General features: G+C 40.9%; 1 protein-coding gene across 1 annotated transcript in view; it reads right to left on the bottom strand.

The window, feature by feature from the left end:
• The window catches only part of HSPA4 (heat shock protein family A (Hsp70) member 4), a 53,496-nt gene extending 39,233 nt beyond the window's left edge, over positions 1–14,263 (bottom strand). Inside the window, exons 1-3 of the mRNA XM_006065072.4 lie at positions 13,854–14,263; positions 3,835–3,892; positions 1,871–2,011 (exon numbers count right to left, since the gene is read on the bottom strand). Of these exons, the coding sequence (XP_006065134.1) occupies positions 1,871–2,011; positions 3,835–3,892; positions 13,854–13,960 (306 nt within the window). The 5' untranslated portion in view covers positions 13,961–14,263. The remainder of the gene's footprint in view (positions 1–1,870; positions 2,012–3,834; positions 3,893–13,853) is intronic.
• Positions 14,264–19,956: the final 5,693 nt, after the last annotated feature.

Here is a 19,956-nt window from a genome sequence, read left to right on the forward strand (position 1 = left end):
AACTATTTTACCATCTGACATACTATGTATACTTTACTTTGCTCACTGTGTTGACTTTATAATCATCACCTCAATTAGGATCCAATCTAAGGCAATAGTTTTTGTCAGATCTGGTGACCCGATGGACATGAGTTTGAGCAACCTCCAAGAGTTGGTGATGGACAGGGAAGCCTGGCGTGCTGCAGTCCGTGGGGTCACAAAGAGTCGGACACGACTGAGCGACTGAACTGACTATTCACTGTCTTAGTCCCAACATCAAGGACAGACCTGACAAAATAAGTAACTGCTGACACCTTCAAGATATCCTACACCATGCATAAAGGTATGAAATTCTGACAAGGGTACAAACTGTAAATGCAGAAAAGACTGCCTAAGGTAAGGTCCTATTCCACGTCCATACTTCCCAACTACAACACAGACCAAAAAATGTCAACTCTGTACTTTTAGCTCCAGCTCCAACTTGAACACCATCTTCTCACCTTCTCCCTCCCAAACCCAACTATAATTTATTCTGGTTTAGAATAGTTTCTCACCTTACTGAATACAGATGGGAAAATAATCCTCCCAGTGAGCCTCTTTCAAGGCTACCTCTTCTTTTCTCATGTAAGTCTTCCAAAATTCCTCCAGCCTCATACTTGGATCCACAGGTTCTCCCTAGTCTCTCCCTCCCTTGGCTCTTCTGACTAAATTTGCCAATACCCACCCTATTTCTTTCATAACTATTAAGTAATCCTCATTTCCTCATCTCCGTTTCTTTTCCTCCTCTGCACTTCTTATCCATCATTAGGCCCATTAAAACTGTTTTTAAATTACTGCTGAAAATACCCTAAGTAAAGCCAGTGATCATTTTTCAGTTATCAGAATTCTTTACTTTCAAATTCAACTGAATTCTCAGCTACAACTGCAAAACTATCTTTTTCCCACAATTTTCAACATCTCTTGGACTTGAACCTGTTCCCATGATCCTTAGTTCTCCAAATGGGGTGTCTCAAACATCAAATATCCTTTCTCTAAACTCGGTTGCCTGGAAAGCTCAAACATACTTCTGGATTCCTCTTACCACCTGAGTGCAAGAGACAGACGTGTTCACTATACCCATCGCTCAGCCTCTCATCTTTTTCAAATGATCAGCTCATGTCATGCTTCACAAAGAGATTCTCCTAGATGTTCCAGAGATAGCAAAGACTAAACTCCCTTTTCTCCAAAAGAACATCACCACTTTCCAATCCTACTGTCAAGAGTATGACTACGTATCTGGGAGTGACTTTCAAGTGTTGATTTCTTTTCTTGCTCTTCCAGTAATCACTCACTAAAATCATACCAGAAAGACTACTGGGAAGATTGCTGCATTAGAAAACAAGACAAGAAGTTAACTTCACATCATCACCACCTATCTGTTTAACCCCTATTAACAGTGCCACCTATGGCTCCCAAATAAAAGCCAGATCATTAAAAAAAAAAAAAAAAAGCCAAATGGTCTTCACCAGCAAGACTTTTCCAAAGCATTTGTAACGATTTTCATTACAAGTTAAAACTAGAATGGTATGATATACATTGATCTGATAGCATTCTCAAGGGCTTCCCTGATAGCTCAGTTGGTAAAGAATCCGCCTGCAATGCAGGAGACTCCAGTTCAATTCCTGGATCAGGACGATCTGCTGGCGAAGGGTTAGGCTATCCACTTTAGTATTCTTGGACTTCCCTTGTGGCTCAGCTGGTAAAGAATCCACTTGCAATGTGGGAGACCTGGGTTCGAGCCCTAGGTTGGGAAGATCCCCTAGAGGAGGGAATGGCTACTCACTTCTATACACTGATCTGATGACATAAAATACTGTATTTCAATCATAAGGCATTATCTTCAGAACCTTACCTTTATACCTGTTAACCCAGTGGGCAACTGCACAATATCATATGCAAGTTTGGATTTTTCTGCCTCCACAAATGGATCAGAGAATGCTCGGCCATGGAATCTTTTAAATCCTTGGACTGTGTTCTTTGCATTGGAAATTACCTAAGAGAAAGGATATCAGAGTCAAAGAGTAGAAAGACTATTATAACAGCAATTAAATTGGGGGGGGAGGGGATTCAAAAGTCTCAGGATTAAATCAGAATCCTTTTCACGCCACAAACTTTCCTTCCTAGTTTGCTTCCTTCAGCACTAAACCTTTATAAATGATGCCTTCTGAAGTGAGGAGTGACGAACCTATACAGGTCACACAGTGGCTGGCTAGGACCAGAGCCCAGTTTGTCTTACTTCCTCAGTAAGACAGATCATTACCCTTGTAAAAATATTTCCTGTTATTAAACTTCTAATGAACATTTACATTAAAGTTTTATCTTTTAAAAACTACCTGTAGTTTGTGATTCAAACTTTCCAGGAGTCAATCCAACAGTATATATTAATTCAGTTATTCTAGTGAATGAAACTTACCATAAAGAAAAAACAGATGACACTAAGCCCACAAAGACAAATGCAAATAAACTGACACAGTATTATTTATCACAACAGAAAACTGGAAAGAGCCTACAGGGTCAACGACAGGGAAATGAGTAAATAAATTACAGTCTATCCATACAATGGATAAATTATTTTAGAAGTCTGGAGACAAGTATCTATATGATATGATGTCACTTTCTTAGAGTAGGGGAGAAAAACATTTATACGCTTATAAAAGGTTACACATTAAGACAATAACTGATTTTTGGACAGTGGTAGTATGCTAACTTCTAAATGCCTTATACTTGTACACCTGCATTTCCTTAATTTATCTCTAACAAAACTACTGTAATTTATGAAAAAAATACTGGCAAAGATATTCAAAAACTGAAAATGAATTTCTGCTCAAGACTTATGGACTCCTCTTCCCAATGCAGAACTGCAACAAGTCCCAGGGAAAAACAACAACAGAGCTCCTCTGAATCCAATATGTCCAAGGCACAAACAGAAGTTCTTTTGTAAAACAATATGAGGCCTCCAAAGTCAGGCTCTGCTTCAGTAAGCTGCCAAGAAATTCAATACCACAATAACTATGTCAACCTAGAACTAGGCAGCCAGTTTAGTATAACAACTATTCTCAATAATGAAAGCAAGTTTAAAACCAAAACAGCTCTGTATTTGCTACCTGCTGTCTTCTAAAACATCTTGAACTTTCTGCAACTTATAAAACACCCAATTTAATTAAAAATCAATTGGTCAAGCACCATTTGGGGGGGCTTATAAATCTTAGGCCCAGATTGGTCCAGAAAAAGACAGTTATTCATTCTATTATGTTGCTCCAGACTGAACTATAGAAAGATCTAACATGCAACTCCTTAATTTTATACAACCTCAGGCACTGAGAAAAATACAACTCTTCAGGTTCTGCTGCTCTGCTTACTGAGAAACAAGCAAGTAAGTCAGGCTCCTGGTTTAAAAGTAACCTAATGGTAAGTGTGCTTCTCCAAGTATCCTCTCCTTCCTTGAGAACCTTGATCAACAAGGTCAAATCTAGAGACAACACTGACCCTAAATATGAGTAAGATGAAAATTCAACAAGACAGACTTTACCGATTAAATACCCAGGGGAAAAAAATTGTTAACAACTCAGGAACAAGTAAAACCTTGCTTTAACAGTATCTAGGGAAAACACATCCTGGTAGTTTGCATTAAACAGACCACTGTTCATGCTATTTTAAAAGCTCTTTGCTTCTCACTCAAGTGCATGAGAATAGGTTTGTCTCTCAATTGCACACGTGGGGGCTCCCAGTGCTCCACACATAATGGGCACTGAAAGAGCTGCTGCATGGGAGGATGGACCAACCACAGAAATAAGTATGAGAAAAACAGAACTCTACCTGGCTTTTAGCTGCTGCTCCAATTGAGCGATTCTTAGGTCCAAAAGAAATGCAAGCCCTAAAAGATAAAACAAACATTTAAGCATTAAACCTTACTGCAACATTACATCCAAAACCAGAGCGGACAAGATTTCTGAGTCTCAGCCAAAAAGCCCTGTTTTTTAACTGCACACAATAAGTCTATGATTTTGACCTTTCTACTGAGTAAAACTGCCCATGGAATGCACTGCTTCTTAGAATAATGGGAATTCTGTAACTGAGATGTTGAAGCACAAGTCTGATAAAGTCTGGTGTTCAAAATTCCAACATAAAATAATATGCTGTCATATTAATACATCAATTAAATGTTCTTTTTGTTTTATAAACAGCTCATAACTTCACCAAGAGAGTAGTCTACAAGCCCTGAAAACAACTCTTATCTTATTGTAAATATATGGAAAGTTATTTTTCTAGAACTAGTTTCCAAGGACTCAATTTTTTTTTTTTTTTTAAAGATTCAATTTCTGACAAGGAACTTCATTCCCACTTCTGAACACATTCTTCCAAATCAATTCATATACTGCCTGCTGGTTTCACCTATATGACACTTATTTTAGAAAGCAAAATTGATACCTGCTTAAAGGTATAAATACTTTAAAACACTGTGTTTAAGCTTAGAAAGTCAGTTATATTTGGGAGTTGATGCCTTTGTTATCATGGGTTCTATGCTTCTCCCTGTGTTTCACTCTGGAACCTTGCCTGTGTTCCCTTTACTCTCATATTCATATGTTGCCTCCCTTTCCAGTGGCAGAGTTCTCTCAAACTAAGATCAAATTCACCCATGCCACCCAAAAAATTCTAAAAGACAAAGCTGTTCCCAGAGTCCATTTCCCCCTCGGGTTAGTAAACCCTTCTACTCCTACATTATTACTAAAGTAATAAATTGCTTATGTGCACTATCTTATTTAATCCTCATAAGCACCCTATCGTATTTCCACCATATATAAGAGGAAACTGAGTCCAAAAAAAAAGTATTATAGGTAAATGTATCCCAAGTCATAAAATCTGAAAACAACAGGAGTCAGGACTATAGATCATTTCTCCCTAGCTAGCTTTGATCTCCCTAGCCTCCCTGGACCCCTAATTCTTCTAATCTAGTGGAATGAGTAGGAATGACAGCTCTGGCGCCATACTGCCTTGGTCCAAATCTGACACAATAATTAAATAGAACCATTTTACTTAGATAAACTTACTCTGTGCCTCAACAGCCCTTTCCAACTCCCAGAGCAGTTATAGGCAGCTATGCCCTGTATCCATACAGCATAGTCTGGAATCTCATGAGATTTCCTATGAACTCTAAGCTCTACAGGCCAGGAACATGCTGGGAGAGCCCTTCAAGAAGCACAGGTGTCAAGATCAGCCTTCCTGCAAATAGACGACCTATCACTTAAAAAAAAAAATTTCCTGAGTACTACTTACCTGTCTCTCCTATGGTGGTGCTAGCAGTAAAGAACCTGCCTGTCAATGTGGCAGATAACAGACATGGGTTCGATCCCTGGGTCATGAAGATCCCCTGGAGGAGGGCATAGCAACCCACTCCAGTAGTCTTGCCTGGAGAATCCCACGGACAGAAAAGCCTGGAGAGCTCCAGTCCATAGGGTCTCAAAGAGTCGAACACGACTGAGTGACTGAACACACATCCATATCACAGCCCATAAAGTCCTTTAGGAAACTTCCCACTGTAATGTCGTCCACTCCATTCACCCTCTCCACTGCTTCTAGCCCATGCATGCAAACATACATCTTTCTAAAAGCCATCAGATTTGAATTTCTAAGATGTATCCCAACAAAACTAAAAGCCCATATTATTTATCTTTGTTTCCTATCTTCTCAAAACAGGACAAGCTCTAAGCATGAAAAAATTAATGTCCCCAACTTTACTGTATGTCCTATTGAAGGTTTAATTTTCTATTCTACCTTGGTAACTGTTTTGCTTCTACTTATCTTCCAAACGAAACGAATTACCAACAAATAGGGTCCAGATTCCTTAATGTAGAACTTAAGGCCTCTCATAATTCCAAGCCCACTCCCACTTTCCAGCTGCATCTCATGCACATAGTGCCTCAACACAAGTCAGTCTTCAATCTTCCTGCTTTGCGCTATCACTTTCGCCACCTGAAATGCCCTGGTCCTTCTAAACCTCACTCATTTTCCAGAAACAGCACACACTTTGTGGTGCATTCCCAATCCCTCTCAAGTAAAAATTAATCACTTCAACCTCTTACAACTTACTGGACTTTGGGCAATGCAAATGTAGAACACCTCCACCATCACACAACGTTCCACTGTACAGAGCTGCTCTGAGTCATGTCCTCTTTGAAGTCAGTTAACATTTCCACCTACTCTTAAAAACGACATATGCCTTAACAGTAGTAGCTTGCAAGTGTTTCATAGATTTTGAAAAGCCGAATACAAGTTTGTCTCAGTTCAAATTATTCATCCTTTTATCTGTCTATCCATGCACATGCTACAAACAGTTCCCCACTTCTGCTACAAAGCAATCAAATCTTATTAATGGAACATCAATCTTCACCACATAATACAGCAATCACACCTCAAACAAAGCACAGCTCTTGTAAAGTACTGGCAGAGTTCACACTCTTATCGTATTGTAGAAAATCATTATTATTATATAATTTTTACATTCTAAAAAAGTTCTTTAACAAGCCAACTATTACAGTACAGAAAGAAATCCTTGGCTTTTCTACTCTATCAACTTGACTGAGTACAACATATGTACAGTTTGAAGGGAAAAAAAAGGGCTCAGGCTCTAGAATTAGACAGTATGAGTCTGTCTGAATCCCTTCTCTATCTTTCAAGCTGTGTGACCTGTGGTATTTAACGTCTCTGAAATTCAATTTGCTCATCTCTAAAATAGGGAAGATTACATATGGTTGCTCTAAGGACTAAATTTGTTGAACCACTTTTGAAAGTGAAAGTGAAAGTCACTCAGTTGTGTCCAACTCTCCGAGATCCCATGGACTGTACAGCCCATTGGAATTCTCCAGGCCAGAATACTGGAGTGGGTAGCCTTTTCCTTCTCCAGTGGATCTTCCTGACCCAGGAATCGATCCAAATTGAATCAGATCCTGCATTGCAAGCCGATTCTGTACCAACTGAGCTATCAGAGATCCACTTTTAAAGGGTTTTATTATTAGAGACTGGCACATCATAAATAATATTAGCTATTATTAATCCTCCAACAGTTTCAAGTTTTATACAAAAAATATACCAACTAAGGCTTAGTGGTTAGGATTCAGGGCTTTCACTGCAGTGGCCTGGGTTTAATCACTGGTCAAGGAACTGAGATTCCACAAGCTGAGCAGATGGCCAAAACAAGACAAAAATATACCAAATAGTTTGCCCTGAATGTTCTACTTCACCTTCTCAAACTATTTACTAAAACCCACTCAGTCATCTTTAAATCATAAGGAATAAAAATTCTACCATTTCCTTCTCAATAGGACAAGTGAATGAGATCAGTATGTTAAACAGCACTAACCGCAGAGGTTTTTCAACTACAAGCTTACACTTACAAATATTTATATGTGAAAAGGGCCCAGAAAGATTAGGTCAGATATTGGGGCCACCACTAGAACAATCTCATTGCAGAAAATTAGCAAAGTGTAAAGAAGAAAAGAAGTATTATCAGCAACTCCACAACCAAAACCCTCCCCCCATAAATGGCCACCACTACCATTTAGGTAAATATTCCTATGCAATCCTAATAAATAATTATTTTAAAAACAGAAGCTACATACCCCCAGTAAATTTGTTTCTCAACAAACAGACTCTAAAATCTTCAGTGACTGAATACTTCTGTCCGAGTTTTGATAGCAAACCAGATATTTAAAGTAAACATGTACCACTTAACACTCACCAGGATATTCAAAATTTGCACACAGCCTATATGGAATCCCCAGGTATGGCAGAAAGCCTATCTTTCATCCAAGCAGGTCAAGTTCTCTTGTTTTACAGCTTTCATTTTTGAACCTTTGTATGTCAGGCAGAGCACTAAGCATTATACATTTGCTTCTCCCAAACACTGTGAGAAAAGAACTATTACTGACCCTACTTTGTAAATGAAGAACTGAATAAAGTCATTATGTGCCTAGAAACATAACTAATATTAGAGTCCAGCATTCAAAATCAGGACTATCAAACTCCAAATCCTATCCATAAACATGTTGTACTGCTTACCAAACCCTCTAGATTTATTCCTACTTCAACAGTGGAAACAGTGGCTGACTTTATTTTTGGGGGCTCCAAAATCACTGCAGATGGTGACTGCAGCCATGAAATTAAAAGACGCTTACTCCTTGGAAGAAAAGTTATGACCAACCTAGATAGTATATTCAAAAGCAGAGACATTACTCTGCCAACAAAGGTCCGTCTAGTCAAGGCTATGGTTTTTCCTGTGGTCATGTATGGATGTGAGAGTTGGACTGTGAAGAAGGCTGAGTGCCAAAGAACTGATGCTTTTGAACTGTGGTGTTGGAGAAGACTCTTGAGGGTCCCTTGGACTGCAAGGAGATCCAACCAGTCCATTCTGAAGATGAGCCCTGGGATTTCTTTGGAAGAACTGATGCTGAGGCTGAAACTCCAGTACTTTGGCCACCTCATGTGAAGAGTTGACTCATTGGAAAAGACTCTGATGCTGGGAGGGATTGGGGGCAGGAGGAGAAGGGGACGACGGAGGATGAGATGGCTGGATGGCATCACTGACTCGATGGACGTGAGTCTGAGTGAACTCCGGGAGTTGATGATGGACAGGGAGGCCTGACGTGCTGCGATTCATGGGGTCGCAAAGAGTCGGACACGACTGAGCAACTGAACTGAACTGATACCTGCACTCAGACTGTCCCAATCCTGTCTTCATTATTCTAATCCTATTTGCAAGTCCCACTCCTGCCTTTCCATATCACCCCATCCCCCACTAATGTTCCCTCTCCATTTAACTTGTACTTAATTAAGGTATGTACGTAACTTCACCCATAATTGTACTCTATGCTTATTCTATTTACTTTTGCTTTCATACTTCCAACTAGACTGATTGCAAGAACCCTCCACAGCAGGGCTCTTTCTCTTACACTTCCTCTATACTCCACACAAAGCCAACTTAATGCTGCTAAAAACAGTAGTACTCAAGACACTTGCTACTTGACTGATATTACTTTTCCTCCATTCCAAATTACAGGTTGACATCAAAAAGTTAATTTAAATCAAGTTCAAGACATCTCTGTTCTAATCTCTAAGTCCTAGAAAAAAGAATCCATATAAACTAGGTAACAATGTTGTTCTCCTTCCTGGGTATGAGATACCACTGACCAAACATTTATGCACATTCTAATAGATATCCTATTATGAACAGCTGCAACCAGCACAGATCCTTAAAAGGTAGCTTCATGTTTATATGTGTGTGTAGAACTGTTCTCAGGATATGAAGACAGCTGTTGCTCTAATTTAATGTTTTAAACAATATAAGAAAATGAGTTTTACAGAGAACCTACAATAGTATTTAGACTATTAAATAAGAGATAATGGCGAAACTGGCATGAAAATGGTTACATTAATTAGTGTATCCCATGATCACTGTCTTAGCCCTGAGCTAGAAAGTACCCAAAACAGTATCAAACAGAACAACTCATACTTGCAAGATACGCAGTTCCTAAAGAACTAAACTCCTGAGTCATTAAGATTTGCACATTAAAAGCTACATATCTGATAAGTGCTAAAGGCAAAGTTCCATAGATTTCCTTCTACTGTCCCAGTGTAGTCCATTATAAAGAGAAATAATAAAAAATACAAAAAGGTAATAATAGCGATATTAACACACACTTAGGGAGTATTCTAAATACGTTATGTAATTTTAACTCATAATCCTCACGAACTCCAGTGAAACAGAGAAATCACTTATGTTCCTGGTATGAATTAATCTCTTAAATTTTCGTAAAGTATTCAGGCAATATGCACTGAAATTCTAAGCATATATATCCTTTGTCCAACCACATCTGGAAATCTATCCAACAAAAATAAAAGTATTAACATGCAAACATAAATATAAAAGACTACTTGTTGAAGATTATTTATAATTGCAAAAATTTAGAAACCACCTCAACATGTGAGTAAAGCATGTTCAAGTCATCATATGGACTCATACTTGAGGTGACTTCGTATTTACTGACTCTGAAAGATGTCTAAAACATAAGTGAAATACTTACAAAATATTGTATGATCCTATTTGTTTATATGGGTATATCTGTATATTTACAAATATACATATATATTTATATGTATATGTATATTTGTATAAATGTATTTTTATATATTTATATGTATATTTGTATAAATCTAGAAAAAGTCATGAAATGATATATATATGTATATAATAGCAAATAATTAGATAAGAAACAATTTTACTTAGTACTTTATTTTGTTGTTGTTGTGGCAAACAAGTATTTTGTTAAGTCAGGAAAAAAGTTAGAACATCGGAAATCCAATTTAGAACCTGATGACAAAGTTTCTGTCGACTATGCCCACCAATTCTGTATACAAGCTTTTATTTTAGTTCTTAAGTGAGTCTTTTTTTAAACTACTTTGATAACCTTCACAAGTAGATATGGGAAGTCTAAGTAGTTTAAAGCTTTAGTTAACAAATCAACTTTCCTTTTCATTGAACCCAAAAGATCCAAGTCATCTTGCAGCTCTACACAGATCTACAACATGTAAAGACATTTATTCTAGAGAGGAACACTTTTCTTGCACAAATAACGTATCAGAAGTTAATCTGCCAGTTAACCAGAACCTACACTTATTTTCAGCTTTCCCTCTCAAGGGTAGTTATTAATAGACAATTTCATCTCTTCAAATTCCTAATATATTGTTTTATTAGGAACTAAGTCCATGAAAATGATAATATAAACTATTCATAACACAGAATGCTTTTCTTAGGTAATTCATCTCTACCCTATAAACTCTGCATAATGCAGCCCAACTAGCTCCTGTAAAGTTTGGCAGTCCGTTAACATTTCAATTCCAAAGCTTAAGGTTGTACTCTTTCTATTGTAATAATCCAACTAAATATAAAAATAGGCTTTCCATCTTATACCAAAGCCTATGGTCATAAAATGTCAATACTCATAATTTAGAACTCCACAGTTTATCTCTAAGCCACCCACACTTTCCTCCCAGTTCCATACCAGTGGAGAGCAACAGCAACTCCCACATGGACCAAATATTGCAGTAGCCTCCTAAGTATCCTCGGGTGCATCAGGCTTCTCTCGCCCTTCTCAAATAAATCCACTCTCCATAAAAAAAGCCAATCACATTTTTAAAGTATCAATTGAATCACCTCCCACAGCACCTAGATAAAAATCTATGATTTGCTCCACCCTGCCTAACCTCTCTCTAGATTCAGTTCAACATTCCTTCAAATGGCCATAATCCCTTCAGTAGTGTCAAGTGTGCCAAGTTCAGGTCTTCCTCACTTGCTATTTCTTCTGCCTGAACAACTCTTGCTCACTCCCACCACAGATCTCCATGGTAAAACCCTATTCATCCTCCAGGTTACATCTTAAATGGCACTTTTTTAAGAATGCTTTCCATCACCACCTCATATCCACTTAAATTAGGTCCCCCATCACTGTTTTCCATACTTTCCCATCAGAGTCCTTACCACAGTCAGTAATTATACATTTAACATTTGGTTTTGCCCACTAGCCACGTGTCCATGATGGAAGGATCTTATTTGCTGAGAAAGCAAGGTTTTCTTCCAGGTAAAATTCAACTAGCGCCTCAAAAATGGAAATCAAATCCTGTTGTACCTACATATTGAAATGAGTTACGTCTACTGCCATACCACTCTGAACGCTCCCGATCTCATCTGAAATGCGTTACTTTCATCACACCCAACCCTCCATTTCATTCCACTCTCACACTCAAGCAAATCTACATCAGTCCCTGTGTATCTTTGAGGTTTAAATCCATGCTTTGGTAATCACTACTTTAAAAAAAAAAAAAAATCAACCTTTCTGCCCCCATGTTCTACTTAACCAAAGACTCCAAGACAGAAATCCAAGCTAATCAAGATCATAGTTCAAAAATTACTTGAATGTATGGCATCTACGTTTCCAAGAGATATAAGGAAAACATGTAAGAAAAACTATTTTTAAACATTCTTTGTCACAATTACATGGTCTATCTATCCTTTCCTGAAACAACTCTTTCAGTTCCAAATAATGAGATTCAGGGTAATACTGTTACAGTTCCTATTTGTTTAAAGGAGAAAGAGGGCTCATCATAAGAGGCTAAAAAGAAACGTCAGGAACACTTCATTCTAATACTTGATATTCTTACCTTTGGAGCTAAATAAAATATGCTCACTTCTAGGTGGGAAAAAGACCAAAAAGTTACATGATTAACTCAGTGCTCTAGTCCTTTTAACTTCTTGAGGAAAACTATCTCTACAGATGAAGCACAACAGGATCCATAAAGACAGTAACAAATAGGAAATTAATGCTTAAATACTTAAAAAACTGCAGTGTACAATACACTTGCCTGGAAATACAAATTAGACGCACTATTACAAACTATGAAGATGGGAGGGTTGGGGATTGGGTTGTGGCTGTTAATGAGTGCAGGGTTTCTCTTGTGGGGTAAAGAAAATGTTAAAATTGTGTTGATAATTGCACAATTGTGACTACACTAAAAACAAATTGTACACTTTCAAAGAGTTAACTGTATGGTATGGGAATTGTATCTCATTAATGCTGTTAAAAACTACAAAATTGAGAAAGGAACATCAAACTGAGATTTTGAATCTGGGATGGGTTTTCGGATTAAGCACCTGGGTTAGTCTAAAATAAGAGGCAGAAATCTGATAAGTTTAAGGAAAATGTCAGCCCCCTGGGTAGCAAAGATCAGTCTGGCAAACGGAGCAATCGAGTTGGCCAGAAATCTATCGCTGAAGAAACATAACAAAAGTCAGGGTGAAAAAGGAGCCTTAGAACAGAGGCCCTTAATGAGACCCAAACAAATAATACGAAACTTTTTAGAAGATTTTGTCCAAAAGGAAAACAATGATTGAAAGGTATCTCTATACAAGTAGATTTTTACTTACCCTATCCAAGGAAAAACGTGGGTGAGTCATGATTTTTTTCAGTGCTGTGTCTTTACTGGTCCCATAACTTACTATAGGTTCTTTTAAAAGTCAAAGTGAGCCCCTGAGTCATTCATTAACAATTGGGGCCAACACCCTGGCTGGAATGTATACTACCGTAAAAGTGGAACGCTGTTGGGGTGGATGCGCACAGGATAGCAGAAAATGACCCAACACAGTTCAATATACTGAAGAGACGTGAAAAACCAAAGTGAATGCAAAGGTATCCAAAAGGCATGGATTTTATTGTATCTTTTTCTGAATCTTTCCGTGCCAATCCAATCTTGAGATCTCTGGCGCTCCGACTCCCTCTCTTCCGGGCGCCACCCCACCCCCACTCACGTGGGACTCTGGCCGCTGCATGGTCTTACCGCCTGCCGGCAGATGCCAGAAGCGGTTCAATTAAACTTTTATTAAGCGCTTGCTGTGTGCAAAGCCCCGAACTCTGTGCTGGCCTGAAGAAACGTTAGTACACCCCGCGCCTACAATGTGCCTTCTAAAAGAGGGTCTCGGTCCATCCCACATCCCAGGCCTGCCTTCCCTCCAGTTCCTACCCATGGCCTCCGCTAGTCCAAGGAACCACTCACAGCCCTTGTTCGGCCGGCCGGTCACAGTAAAAAGGCGTCGCCCGTAGCGCAGACCCACAATAAGGGTCGCAGCCCCTAATGACCTAAAACCCAATGGGGTTCCCCTACCTACCGGAGCCTCGGCTCGGAACGGAGGTGACTGCCCGGTCCGCATTCCCCAAACCGAGAGGGTCACAGCCCGGACAAGCGCTACCTCCCCACCCCCAGTGCACGCGGCTAGCCTGGCCCACACTCACGGCGTGCAGCGGTCGCTGTACTCATTAGCGATCGTTTCGATGCCGCCGGCGCGGGCGACAGCGACGTAGCAGCTCTGGAACCCCAGGTCTATGCCCACCACCGACATGGCGCCGGCTACAGCTCAGGCTCCAGCCCAGGTCCGGCCGGCAAGACAAGACACGGACCCCGGCCGGGCTGGCGCGCAGAAAGCTGGCCGAGTGGGACAGGGGGACCTGGGATAGTGGGGGTCGTGCGAAGATCCACGCGAGCGCCTAGGGTCTTGGAAAGAGGGCCGCGCTGAGGGCACTGCTCAGGCCGGCTCCGGCTCAGCGGCCGCAGAGTGGGCGCCGGTAGCGGGGGCGGAGAAGATCTCGAAAGATCTCGTTGCGACGAGAGTAAAGCTGCAGCGCGAGAACTGCGAGGGAATGTTCTCGCGAGACCCAGTCTCAGCTGCCTTTCTTCCTGAGGCTCCGCCCTCCAATTACGTACAAGACTGCGTCAAGCCCAGGCCCGAGAACCAGAGGAGCGACCGGGAAGCCGAAAGATAGTTGGGAGGCGGAGCTGGTCACTGAGCCTGCGCACAGAACCCTTCGCAGCACTCCCTTTAGCGTTAAAAAGCAGTGGAGCACCTCCCTTCCAGTAGAAAGAAGGAGGGAGAGCAGGTTTGAGGCAAAATACTGAGGAAGTGCTTCTGGCCTACTTCCGTTTTTTTTCTTTATCTCAAAGGAAGTTCCGGTTGTGACACCTCCTACGCCCCACCTTGTGTAGGAAAGTGGGATCGCAAACTGATTTTCAAAGTCCAGAGGGACTTCTCATCTCCTTTGCTTGGGGAAGGTTACTGGGCAAAGGAGAAGGCTTCCTTTGAAACGCGACCCTCAGCAGAGTGTTCGATCGAGCTCTGTCAAAGACAGTGCCCTCTGCACCGGAGGCCGGGACTCCACCTTGTTTTTTGTTCGTCAGCCTTGTCACACCCTTTTTTGAACCACTCTTGCCCTTAGGTCAGATTGAGGAGCCTACGGCACATAAGACTTTAAACCCCCAACCCATTCTAAGCACAAGTCTTGAACTCGATGCCTGACACACAGAAATAGATGACATGCTCCTGGTAAGTGGCAGGATGAAATTGAAGGTAGCTAATCTTAAGGGCCCCTTACTTGCTTGGGCATCTGGAAGAGAGAAACTTCTGAAAGTGGCTTCCAGGTGTGGAAGGGAAGCCAGCTGACAATCAGGAAGCAATTCTAAGTATTGAGCATTTCTGATGAATTGCTGAAAGATACCTCAGAAAACCAGGAGTCTGAATCTCCATGTCTCCACTAATTTGATGTGATGTCTTGTTAAAAGTCGGACACGACTGAGTGACTAAGCACAGCACCTTGTTATAAGTATTTACTCTGATTTTTTTAAGGGCCGCTGACACTGAATAAGCTTAAGTCCCCTAAAACCCAAATCCAACTGGTCACAAGAGTAGCTCAAGGAGTAAATGGAGTCCCAGTGACTGGTAGCAAGTTTGAGCCACTCATAATTGGGAGGGAGGAGGCAGAGGAAGCTTTTTATGTTTGAATTTTTCTTATTTTGCCGTAACATATGAATTTTATTTCATACCTGCTACCTAAGAAAGCCCCTCAGTCTCTAGGAGCAATGCCTAAATCGCACGTTGTATGCCTTTAAACTCGTTAGCTACCACATGTGGTGGTTTAGCTCTTAAGATGTAGCCTACTGTTTACGACCCCATGGACTGTAGCCCACCAGGCTTCTCTGTCCATGGAATTTCCCAGGAAGAATACTGGAGTAGGTTGCCATTTTCTTCTCCAGGGGGTCTTCCCAACTCAGGGATGGAACCTGGGTCTCCTACATTGCAGGTGAATTCATTACCAACTGAGTCAGGAGGGAATCACCACATGGTTCTCACATTTTGGCTGAATAATACCTGATTTTGTCTTCAAAAACAAATACAGAGTGTGCCCTGAGGCTATAATAAGAGGTGTAGAGACAGAAAGAAAGAACCTTTCAAAAAGAGGGCAAGGACAGATGCTATACACACCTATTCACAGTGTTACCACAACAGCCAAAGTTGGGAAACCAAAGGTCCCCTGATGCATGAATTTTTTTTAGCACGTGATATATATACCCTGCATATTTAATTTATATGCAGAGTACATCATATGAAATGCCAGGTTGGATGAAGCACAAGCTGGAATCAAGATTGCCAGTAGAAATAGCAATAACGTCAGATATGCAGATAACACCACCCTTATGGCAGAAAATGAAGAGGAACTAAACAGCCTCTTGACGAATGTGAAAGAGGAGAGTGAAAAAGCTGGCTTAGAACTCAACATTAAAAAAAAAAAAACGAAGACCATGGCATCTGGTCCCATCACTTCATGCCAAACAGATGGGAAACAATGGAAACAGTAAGATACTTTATTTTCTTGGGCTCCAAAGTCACTGTGGATCGTGACTGCAGCCATGAAATTAAAAGACTTAGAAGCTTGCTCCTTGGAGGAAAAGCTATAACAAACCTAGACAGCATATTAAAAAGCAGAGACATTACTTTGCCAGCACAGATCCATATAGTCAAAGCTATGGTTTTTCCAGTAGTCATGTATGGATGTGAGATTTGACCATAAAGAAACCTGAGCGCCAAAGGATTGATGTTTTTGAACTATGGTCTTGGCGAAGACTCTTGAGAGTCCTTTGGACAGCAAGGAGAGATCAGTCAATCCTAAAGGAGATCAATCCTGAATATTCATTGGAAGGACTGATGCTGAAGCTCCAATACTTTGGCCACCAATGTGAAGAACCAACTCATTAGAAAAGCCCCTGATGCTGGGAAAGATTGAAGGCAGGAGGAGAAGGGGATGACGGGACAAGATGGTTGGATCGTATCACTGATTCATTGAGTTTGAATAAGCTCCAGGAGATGATGAAGGACGGGGAGGCCTAGCGTGCTGCAGTCCATGGAGTCGCAGAGTCAAGACACGACTGAGTGACTGAACAACAAACTCACCCATGATGCAATATTATGCAGACTAAAAGGAACAAAATCCTAACACACTGCAACATGAATGAGCCTTGAAAACACCATGCTAAGTCAAAGAAGCTAAACATACAAAAAACAAATATTGACTATGCTTACACGAGGCGCCTAGACTAGGCAAATTCATAGAGATAGAAAATAGAATACAGGGGAAAAAAACTTTAAAAAAATATGGGGTAGTGATCACTAGGGGATGACTGGTGAAGGAGATGCAGGTTTGATTCCTGAGTTAGGAAGATGCCATGAGGAGGGAATGGCAATCCATTCCAGTATTATTGCCTGGAAAATCCCATGGATGGAGGACCCTGGCAGGCTGTAGTCCATGGGGTCGCAAAGAGTCAGAGGAGACTGAGCGCGCACACACACACACACACACATGCGCGTGCAAAGGGCTGGCTGGTAGTTGGGGTTAGAGAGTTATTGTTTAATAGGTACAGTTTCAGTCTGGGATAATGAAAAAGTTCTGAATGGAGAGCGGTGATAGTTGCACAACAGTGTGAACATACATAATGCCACTGATTTGTGCTCTTTAAAATGGTTATAATGGGGCTTCCCTGGTGATCCAGTGGTTGAAAATCCACCTGCCAGTGCAGGGGGCCCGTGTTCAATCCTTGCATGCCATGGAGCAACTAAGCCCATGCATCCCAACTACTCCAGAGCCCACACTCTGGAGCCTACAAGCCAAAATTACTGAAGCCCTTGAACCTAGAGCCAAGGCTCTGCAGTAAGAGAAGCCACCACAACGAAAAGCCCACATATAGCAATGAAGACCCAGTGAAGCCAAAAATAACTAAATAAAAATAAATGAATCTTTTAAATGGTTAACATGGTAAGTTTTCTTATGTATATTTTGTTGCACTTAACCATCCTTCCTCTATCTCCTATTTTTTTCCCACCTAGATGGATATCAATAACACCAAAGATATTATTGACCTTACTTATTACAGAGTCCTGTCTCCATCTGTCTACTCTGGGTTATTAAGCACTGGACAAACAGAAACCAGTCTGTAAGCAGACTGGGTGGGCGAGGGGGGCAGTTCGAGGAGAAAGAGAACCAGGCATGGCTTTCTTGATCTAAGAGAAGCCATTTTTGGCAGAAGACTGTTTTTGACCTATGCCTGGGCACAATGCTTTTGACTGTGTGGATCACAATAAACTGTGGAAAATTCTGAAAGAGATGGGAATACCAGACCACCTGACCTGCCTCTTGAGAAACCTGTATGCAGGTCAGGAAGCAACAGTTAGAACTGGACATGGAACAACAGACTAGTTCCAAATAGGAAAAGGAGTACATCAAGGCTGTATATTGTCACCCTGCTTATTTAACTTATAGGCAGAGTACATCATGAGAAACGCTGGGCTGAATGAAGCACAAGCTGGAATCAATATTGCCGGGAGAAATATCAATAACCTCAGATATGCAGATGACACCACCCTTATGGCAGAAAGTGAAGAGGAACTAAAAAGCCTCTTGATGAAGGTGAAAGAGGAGAGTGAAAAAGTTGGCTTAAAGCTCAACATTCAGAAAACTAAGATCATGGCATCCGGTCCCATCACTTCATGGGAAATAGATGGGGAAACAGTGGAAACAGTGTCAGACTTTATTTTTTGGGCTCCAAAATCACTGCAGATGGTGATTGCAGCCATGAAATTAAAAGACGCTTACTTCTTGGAAGGAAAGTTATGACCAACCTAGATAGCATATTAAAAAGCAGAGGCATCACTTTGCCAACAAAGGTCCGTCTACTCAAGGCTATGGTTTTTCCAGTGGTCATGTATGGATGTGAGAGTTGGACTATAAAGAAAGCTGAGTGCCAAAGAATTGATGCTTTTGAACTGTGGTGTTGGAGAAGACTCTTGAGAGTCCCTTGGACTGCAAGGAGATCCAACCAGTCCATCCTAAAGGAGGTCAGTCCTGGGTGTTCATTGGAAAGACTGATGCTGAAGCTGAAACTCCAATACTTTGGCCATCTGATGCAAAGAGTTGACTCATTGGAAAAGACTCTGGCGCTGGGAAAGATTGAGGACAGGAGGAGAAGGGGAGGACAGAGGATGAGATGGTTGGATGGCATCATCAACTCGATGGACATGGGTTTGGGTGGACTCCGGAGTTGGTGATGGACAGGGAGGCCTGGCGTGCTGTGGTTCATGGGGTCGCAAAGAGTCGGATACGACTGAGCGACTGAACTGAATTGAACTGGGCACAATGCTTGCCCTGTTCAAACAGGTCTCGGTGGTTAACGATCATTATCATAAGGAAAGTGAGGGAATGCAGGAATAAAGGAAAACTAGTCAAGAAACAAAAGTTCAGCCGTAAAAAACAGAGTCCTGGTTCCTTCTCAAAGGATATACATAATCTGATACACATCTTTTGAGTTCTATGGGAACTAAGGCCCCCGCCCAGGTGGAGGATGGAATGATGACGTTTCTTTTCTGACCCTTGTGGCTTCATTCACAATGTGTCTCAATTCTGTGTTAAGAATTCTCAGCTAGAGCCCCTTCATGAGTATGCATACACCACACAAGGCCTTTCATGGATATGCGTGTACCCTTCCTTAGCTTAATATCCCCAGTGTTCTCTGTTCTAACTGCATGTAATAAATCCTTTTTTCTCCCCATCTTTGGCTTGGTTGTGATTTTTAGCTCAACATCCACCAAAAGTAGAACCCAGTTTTCGGTTAACAGGCCTACCCTAGGGTGAAGTGCCTAAACTACCTAAAAGATCACTATGTCTGAGTTGTGGCCTCTCTGTCTTGTATCTTGTGGGAGGCCTCGACAGCCTTTAGCTAAACTGGCAGAAACACATCCCTGATCTGTCTCAAACTTCATATCTACCTGTCTCATTTGCCTTGGCACAGCTTTTAGTTTAAAATACCATTAATACTATCAATCCTTTTAACAATTTGTCCTTCTCAAAATAAAGTATAGCTAACATCCGTCACACAGAGTACTCAACCTGCTAAAAATAGTTTCCCTGATCATCAAACTTATAGTTCAAGAGGCTATTCTGGGATATTTAAATAAATGAAGTCAGAAAAAAAGTTACTTAAGAATTTCAAAGAATAAAGGGACAAGTTGCCAAGAAT

Source organism: Bubalus bubalis, chromosome 9 (assembly GCF_019923935.1).
Source record: "Bubalus bubalis isolate 160015118507 breed Murrah chromosome 9, NDDB_SH_1, whole genome shotgun sequence".
Lineage (NCBI taxonomy): Eukaryota > Metazoa > Chordata > Mammalia > Artiodactyla > Bovidae > Bubalus > Bubalus bubalis.